Source organism: Colius striatus, chromosome 7 (genome assembly GCF_028858725.1).
Source record: "Colius striatus isolate bColStr4 chromosome 7, bColStr4.1.hap1, whole genome shotgun sequence".
In the NCBI taxonomy this organism is placed as follows: domain Eukaryota; kingdom Metazoa; phylum Chordata; class Aves; order Coliiformes; family Coliidae; genus Colius; species Colius striatus.
Window position 1 is genome coordinate 35,962,138 of NC_084765.1, and position 8,096 is coordinate 35,970,233.

The following is an 8,096-nucleotide window of genomic DNA, read 5'->3' on the forward strand; positions in this document are numbered from 1 at the left end:
GAGAGACCGAGGGGAAAGTGAGGAAGAGAGATTTTTAACAGGAACAGTTATATTAACAGAGTCGATTTCTTCTTCTTCTTGTTGCTCTTTTTTTTTTTTGTCATTTAAGGAAAAAGCAAAAATTCTATTAAAGACAAACCCACCTTTGTGTATATATATCAAAAAAAAAGAGAATAATTACTGTTTTTCCAAGCACCAAAGCAAAGAATCAGATCTCAGCATTCTTACTAACCGTCCGGTTCCAATTATCTTCGTGCCTTTGGGGACAGGGAGGGGGGTGGGTTTGCAGAGGGCAGGGGGTTAAGTTAAATAATAAAGATGATTATTTTTTCCTGATTTTATCCACGAACAATGTAATTATTTCTGTTATTTAATCTCCGGGGTGAACAGCACCTTTTGGGGTTTTATTTTTATTATTATTTTTTTTTCTCTTTCCTTCCCAGAATCCTCCTGCTGCTGCAGCACTGTCGGGGGCGGGTGGGGAGGGCCGGGGGGGGCTGCGCTGGAAGGAGCTGCGGGGGGAGGGAGGTGAGGGGATGCTGAGCCTCGGGAGCCTCCCCCGCTGCGGCGCAGCACCCGTCCCGGGCCCACGTGCTCTTTCCAGGGGACCGTGCGGGGCACCAGCGTTCCCTGCACCTATTTATATTTTTGAACATATCCTATTTTGAAAGAATGATAAATAATAAAGAGAGTGAAATCGGAACAGGCGCTTTGTCGGTGGTGTTTTTGGGGGGTGTCTGTGTGGGCTGATGGTGAAGGAAGAAGAGCCCTGACAGCTCAGCCCCAGACAGCACCGAAGGGTGCAGCCCTGGGGACAAAGGGGTAGAGGTGTCCCAAGCCCCAGCCAAAGAACAACCCTGGGGGAGGACATTGCCCCACTGTTCAACACTCACCCTGGGAGGGGGTTAATCCCCATCACCAGCAGGCACTGCTTCACTCTCCAGCTTTCAGCCCTGACACCCAGGGGATTAATTAACACACATTAATGAGGGAGCACAGGCCCTGGCAGGAGGTTGAGTGGATGAGAGGATGCTCAGCCAAGGATGAGACAGTGACGGCTGTCCAGCCAGACACTCCCAAATCTTCTGTCTTTGGCGGGTCCCTCTCTGGCTCTGGGATAGAGATGGGGACACATCCACATCACTTCAGGGTTTCCTCCACTGATTTATTAGAAGACGTCCAGGAAAATACATCTTTTTGTAACCAAACACTCGAAGAAGAAGGCACCAGAGTTCAAGTGGTGTCCAGGTGAGGGGCGCATGGAGATAAGGCACTGGCACTCCCGTGGGGACAGGCACGATGGCATCCTTCCCTGGGGTGGGCACAGGGCTGGAAGAGCGGCCAGGATGCAGCAGAGGCACCCACACTCTGCCTCTGCCAGAAGGCAGCCTCGCCTGGCTCCCCCCTGCGAGCTCAGGGGCAGGACCAGCCTGGGAGGGCAGGCGGGTGTTGGTGACCCACTGCCACTGCGGGACGGCGTCACAACCCAATGGGTGGCAGGGGCCAAGCAGAGTGGCAACAGCCCGTGGGGATCACCCTCGTGCGCACTCCATGCCAGGGACAGTCCCAGGCAGCTGCACGTGCTGGCTGCTCAGCAAGATGTGGAAAACACAAAGGAAATAAAACAAAAAGAAGCCTTCCCCCCAACCCCACCTCCCCCCAGTCACCTCCAACAGTCTTGGGAAACACCCGATGCCAGGCACCGTCAGGCTGGGAACATCCTCTGGCCAAGAAGAAGCCCTCCCAGCTCCTTATCTCTCCTTGTAGCAAAAGACCCCAAACCTGCCCTTGGTGGGGAAGCCGAAGCTGCGGACACCGGGCTCCGTGGTGCCACAGTTGGGTCGGGGCTCGGCAATGGGGTAGCGGACGCTGCCGTCTGCCAGCCAGCCCGCGCTGCAGCGGTCCAGACCCAGGAACTTCCAGGCGGAGTAGAGGTGCCCAACACGGGCAATCTCAGCCCCTGCATCCTGGCAGCTCTGCTTGGCCTCTTCCAGCGTCATCCCTTCAGGACGATCCAGGTAGAAGACTTCTCCTAGGAGGGAAATAGGACCATCAGTGCTGAGCATCATAGAATCACAGAACGGTAGGGTTGGAAGGAACCTTTAGAGATCATCTAGTCCAACCCCCCCTGCAGAAGCAGGGTCACCTAGATCAGGTCACATAGGAATGTGTCCAGGTGGGTCTTGAAGACCTCCAAGGAAGGAGACTCCACAACCCCTCTGGGCAGCCTGTGCCAGGGCTCTGTCACACTCACAGGAAAATACTTTTTTCTTATGTTTAAATGTAACTTTCTGTGTTCCAGCTTCGCCCCGTTACCCCTTGTCCTGCTGATAGATATCTAGATACTCTAGATCTCATCCAGAGCATTGTCCTCTGGAGCACCCCCAGACAGGCTGAGCCCTGTGCCCTAAGCAGGAGGGATGCCACCAGCAAGGCATAGGGGCTTCCCCAGTTCCCCACTGCCCAGCCCCTGGCTCAGCACCCACCTCTGAGCGCAGAGGAGAAGCAGAAGGCATCGAAGCGGTGCAGGTGCCGGTGGCGTGGGCCGTAGCTGCGGATGCCCGGGGCGAGGTGCACCCCACCGCAGGGCTGGCGGGGCAGGCGGATGGGGTACTGCACGGTGCCGTCAGCCAGCCAGCCCGCATTGCACCAGTCCAGCCCCTCGCTCCACACCTCGTAGAGCTGGTTGAAGCTGGCGAGGACGGCACCCTGCTGCTGGCACACTTGCTCGGCTTCGTGGAAGTTGAGCCTGTACTGCCCGCCGGGAGGCTGGTAGGGGAACACGATACCTGCGGGTAGACGGGCCATTGAGCTGGCTATGCGGGCAGCCCACCCGCCCCCAGGCCAGTCCTGTCAGGAGACGCAGGGGTCCCCGACGCCATCCCAAATACAAGCTCTAGGACAAGGATCACTCTAGGGTGGCACAGCCCGAGGCTCCGGGCGTGGGTCGGGACGAGGCTGCTCCGGGAGCGGGACGGGATAGGGATGCACCCAGAACGGGACGGGATAGGGATGCGCCGGGAAAGGGACGGGATGGGGATGAGCCCAGAACGGGACGGGACGGGGCTGCTCCGGGAGCGGGACGTGATAGAGATGCGCCCAGAACGGGACGGGACGGGGCTGCTCCGGGAGCGGGACGGGACGGGGCTGCGCCGGGAGTGAGATGGGACGGGACTGCGTCGGGCTCGCAAGAGCCAGAGGCGAGTTGCCAGCGACATCTGGTGGCACAGGGACACAGGAACACCCGGACACAGGGGCCACCCTCGTGGGGACCTCGCTCGCACACATAAGGATGTTCAGGTTATGATAACAGGGCTGTATAGACCATCGTGCTATGGACACAGGCAGTGGTCCCAGGGGGACACAGGCCACCCCTGCAGGGATGGAGAGACCATGGCCACAGGTCTGCACAGGCTACAGGAACAAGGACACATGGGCCACCGTCTCAGTGACATATCGGCCACCGATATGAAGATCAAAGTGCACGGATCACAGGAACGTGTGCACCACCACTATGGACCACAGTCACAGGGAGCAGCGGGGACAAGTCCCTGTGGGAGGGAGGGCCCAGGGGCCAAGGAAGTGAGCAGGGGCGCAGCAAGGGGGATGTTTCCCCAGCTCTGAGCTTGGCAGTGGAGCTGGGGATGAGTCAGATCCCTCACAGCACATGAGCAAGAGGGACTGGACCAGTCACCAAAGTTCATCACAAAGTCAGAGATACACAGAGCTGGGAGGTGAGGGGGCAGCCACACATGATGAGGCACAGTGGGAAGATGGGTGAGCAAAGGCAGGAAATGCTGCGGCCACAGAGTCACACACAACTCTGACTCCACAGTAGCATCCCCAACCATCCCAGCTGGGCAGACTGCTCTGGGCTCACTCGCTGCTGAGACCCCACAGTCAGACAGCCCCAAGCCACCATCCCATCACACAGAGCATCCCAGTCCCTTCCTGCCCACGCCTGCGCTCCCCGACCACCCTGCCTCACTACTTCTCCCAAGGAGGGGGCGCCACAGGAAGCCCATGGGCTTACTGGCTTGGCACAGGGAGTTACACCGTCCCCACCACATCCCCACCTTGCAGCCGGAGCTCCACCACGTTGCTCTCATCCTCCAGCCCGTCGATGACCTCGCAGCGGTATTTGCCATCGTCCTGCAGGCGCACGTCGCTGATGAGCAGCGAGGCCTCACGCCGGCCGGCCTGGCGCAGGTGAGCGCGGCCACGGAAGTCCCCAAAGGCCACATAGATCTTGCCGATGGCCACCAGCACGTCCTGCTCCTTGGTGTGGTCGTCCCGCAGCTTGGACCACTTGATGCGGATCTTGCGCTTGGCTTCCTGGTCGGGCTCGTAGCGGTAGTGGCAGGGGAGGGTGACGTTGGCAGTGTTCAAGCTGTAGACGGGGTCTTTGGACGTCTCCACCACCAGTCTGGCTCCATTGAAGTAAGACTCTGGGTACAGGGATGGAAAGTGTGATGAGCAGGTTGGGATCCGGGGCTGGGCAGCATTCCCAAACCTCCTCGTAGGCACTCTGCTCCCTCCTTACAGCCACTGTCTCTTCTGCCTGAGCATCCCTGAAGTGTCCCCATCTGCTCCTCTGGACCCCACATCCCTCCCAAGAGGTGTGTCCCAGCCCTATCAGGAGGCACTGGGGAGCTTGAGCCCCTTGCACCAACTTGTCAGATCCCCTTTCCACCAGCCTTGCCAGTCCCCAAGATACCTTTCTCCTCCCCATTGCTGTTGTCATTCATGATGTGGTTGTAGTAGAAGCCGTTGTAGAAGGGGTGGTGGAAGCCACTGGCCAGGCGCAGCAGGGTGACCTCCAGGAGCAGCAGGAGCAGCAGCATGGCTGGGGAGCGGGGCCAGATCCTGAGTCCAGGCTGCAGACAGGGAAAGGGCTGAAGTAACATCCCAAAATGTGCCCCAGTGCTGGCCAGCACACGGTGCTGGGCAGAGCCTCTTGCAGAGATGCAAGGAGAGGAGTGGGAAGAGCCAGTAGAGGGGCCTGTCTGCCTGCAGAGGAGGGTGCACGCGACCTGAGCTGTGCTCCTAAACCTGCCTCACAACTATGGTTCCCAGTCCCCTCCATCCTCTTCCTCCCACCTGGATCACGTTGCATACCACTGCTGCTGCCCACTGGGGCCTGCAGAGCACCCGCTGTGGAGGGGGGACAGGGCAGATGGGGAAACAGGATCCCAGAGAGTCTTTTGAACAGGGAGCGCTGGGAAAAGCTCACATAAGGGGTGTGGGAGAGGGGAGAGAAGTAGCCAAGCCCCGCTGTAAGCAGCAAACTCAGTTTACAGAGGCAGCTGAGCATGCAACCCAGCCGAAGCTGGGAGGAGAGAGCTGGGGGCTGCCTCTGCTGTCCCAGCCCCGGCACAGCCCAGCAGCACCCAGCCAGCCTGCCCGAGGAGCCACAGCTCCAACCCAGGGCTGCTGCTTTGCTTCGTCACAGATGTGGCTGACACCAGCTCCATGCAATACATATCACTCCCAAAACATGTTCCCAGGGTGGAGGGAAGCCCAACTGCCCCATGGCACCACAGACCCGTGCTGCCCTGAGCTCTGAGTGCCCTGGAAATCCAAAGGTGCCTTGCGTGGGGTTCCCCCACGGTGGCTCGCAGCAGTGTTTGTTGGCTTGTGAGCTTTGCTGGAGGCAGCAAAGGGATCTGACACCCAGGGAGGCTCTGGCAGCCCCCCTCCAAACCGGGGAGGCATTTGACATCTGTGTTGCCAGGTTAGACAAGATTTTAGAGTGCCTGCAAAGGTGGCCCAGGCCCGGGTGCTGTGGCAAAGCGGGTGCTCCCTGCTGCAGGGTCCGCTACAGGCTACAGTGGAGGTCTCTGAGGGATATGGTGTGCAAGCAGGCTGCCCGCTCCCAGGCTCTGCGCCATGGCTGGTGCCACTGCTCACTCTCCCATGGGGCACAGTCCCCCGCGGTGTGCAGGGCCGGGGCCGGAGGGCAGGGGGTGCAGCCGCCGATGGCCATGGCAGCCCCGGGGCCAGCGTTGCCCGGCACTGGCGGCACAGGAGCCCGGCCGGCACGCTGCCACGTGCTGCCCACGCACAGCAGGGCTGCTCGACGCTCCCGCAGCTTCACACCCCACTTCGGGGGGCACCGGCCAGCCCAGCCGCCCCCCAGAGCCCGGCGCTGCAGGGATGTGCCGGGGGTCCCGCATCCTCACCCGTAACGCCGCTGAGCATCACAGCGCAGCGGTGCCCAGCACCTTCGGCGGTGACATCCAGCACCCGCCCTGGCAATGCCAGTCCTCCCTGTCCTGCACGGCAAGCAGGGCGCCCACACCCCCTCCCCGGAGCCAAGCCCTCCCCCGGGGCCGAGCCCTACTCACGGCGCTGCGGGCAGGCTGCAGGCAGGCTGCGGTCGGGCTGCAGGCAGATGCACTGTGTTTAGGGCTCTTGCAGGGCTGAGAGGAAGCGGCTCGAGGGCCTGCCTCTTAAAGGGAAACACACGCCTTTCCCAACCCCCTGCTCGCAGCCCGGAGCTGGGGTGGGTGCCCTGGGCCCCCCGCTTGCCCACTGAGCCTGGGCAATGGCCTCACCATGCACTCACACGCTGCCCGTGTGCCTCGCCTGTGATGTGCCAGCTGCCAGCACTGCCCCCGACTTGGAGGGGATTGCTGCGGGGAGCAGGGTGCCCCGACGGGGCTGGTGGGACCCTGTGATGCTCCCTGCAAAGCCACAGTGCTGAGGAAGAAGAGCCACCCCTTGTCCCACATCCCACGGGGGGACTGGCCACGGTCCCCAGGAGATGGTGGTGTCGAGCACACGTGTGGCACCACGGGTGAGAATGGGTGGGCTGTGGAGGGGCTGTGTCTGGAATGTGCAGATCTGCTCTGGGGTCCAGGAGAGCCAGCTGAGCTGCAGAATTCAGTCTCTTTGGGGTCTCCTCGGGGTTCTAGAGTGAAAGCAGAGGCACGGAAACCAGGGCAAAAGCTTTGTTGTGCCTGGTCATACCCCTCTGAGAACACATCATGCCCTCCACACCAGCTCCCACCAGCACACAGATACACAGCTCCAGTCCCAGGACCCCCAGATCCAGCCCTGGCAGTGGCACAGCCGGGGGATGCCGGGCTGGGAGAGGCTGCTGGGGCCTGAGCACATGGAGGAACCAGGAGCAGTGTGTGCCCTGACCCAGCGACCCGCCGCCCCGGCCCAGCCTGTCCCTGCGCGCCGCTTCGCCCCCCGCTTTGTTGTTTTATGGCAAGGAAATGAGGCGCGGGGGCCCCGGCCCGGCTCTGGCTGCCGCGTGGGACGGCGTCAAGCCGGAAAGAAAGCAACTCGTGCAAAAACAAACTGCCCCGGGGGTGACTGTGGGGTGAAGGGAGCCGGGACCCCTTCCTGACAGCCGCCCGGCCTGGCACGCTCAGGGTGCAATCTCGTCTGCCCACCGCCGCCACACTGATAGGGAGCAGCCAGCACGGAAACGGCCTTATCTGCCGCCAGCGCCGGCCCGGCAGCCCTTGGCCCCTGCAGGGAGCCCTGGCTGGGGATGGCTGCAGGACCCAGGGGCTGCAGGCACTGCTCTTCCTCGCTGTCCCGTTCCCTGCACACTAACCCATGGGGATAGGCTGCCCTGGGACACAGGAGCGTGACGGCCGGGCACGTTGCCTGCGTGCCCTCCTGGAGCAGGCTGCTCTGCCACCCACAATGGAGGGGCTATTCCATCTCCCAGCGAGGCAGCACAGGGCTGCTGTGCTGTCTGCATCCCAGCTGAGGGGGCCTGGGCCCCCCAGCCCTGCCCCATGGCTGAGGGAGGTGGCGGGATGCCGTCCTGGCTGCATCCTGGTCACGGGATGTGTCCCAGTGCAGTCACTTGCCCAAGTTTTCCATGTCTCAGTAAGCCAGAGATGGAGATGACTCTGTCCACTCCACAGCTGTGTTGTGCAGACAGACAGACAGACAGCCTCGTCAAAGCACTCTGCTCCTTGGCGTGGCCACCGCATTGTTTCAGAGGGGAGGAACAAGGCATGTAGTGCCCCATGCTGCCTGCACCACAGCCGTGCCCTGCCCGAGGAGGGGAGCGGCAGCGGGATGCGTCTCTGCATTTAAGCATCCACTGCCTGGATGTGGCCACCAAT

At 61.3% G+C, this 8,096-nt stretch overlaps 1 protein-coding gene across 1 annotated transcript; it reads right to left on the reverse strand.

Moving 5' to 3' along the window:
• Positions 1 to 1,160: 1,160 nt before the first annotated feature.
• On the reverse strand, positions 1,161 to 6,410 carry HAPLN3 (hyaluronan and proteoglycan link protein 3). The gene is made up of 5 exons (XM_061999869.1): positions 6,348 to 6,410; positions 4,718 to 4,877; positions 4,077 to 4,448; positions 2,487 to 2,789; positions 1,161 to 2,032 (listed from the first exon to the last, which is right to left on the reverse strand). Exons 2-5 carry the CDS (start codon positions 4,842 to 4,844, stop codon positions 1,752 to 1,754), a joined length of 1,083 nt encoding a protein of 360 aa, XP_061855853.1. The 5' UTR covers positions 4,845 to 4,877; positions 6,348 to 6,410; the 3' UTR covers positions 1,161 to 1,751.
• Positions 6,411 to 8,096: the final 1,686 nt, after the last annotated feature.

What these genes read in the sequence shown, in the direction of transcription:
- HAPLN3 (XM_061999869.1), bottom strand. Translation starts at nt 4,844, where the DNA reads ATGCTGCTGCTCCTGCTGCTCCTGGAGGTCACCCTGCTGCGCCTGGCC. An exon ending in CAGCAATGGGGAGGAGAAAG is followed by an intron (nt 4,449 to 4,717) that starts GTATCTTGGGGA and finishes CCCTGTACCCAG; the next exon opens with AGTCTTACTTCAATGGAGCC. An exon ending in GGTGGAGCTCCGGCTGCAAG is followed by an intron (nt 2,790 to 4,076) that starts GTGGGGATGTGG and finishes GTCTACCCGCAG; the next exon opens with GTATCGTGTTCCCCTACCAG.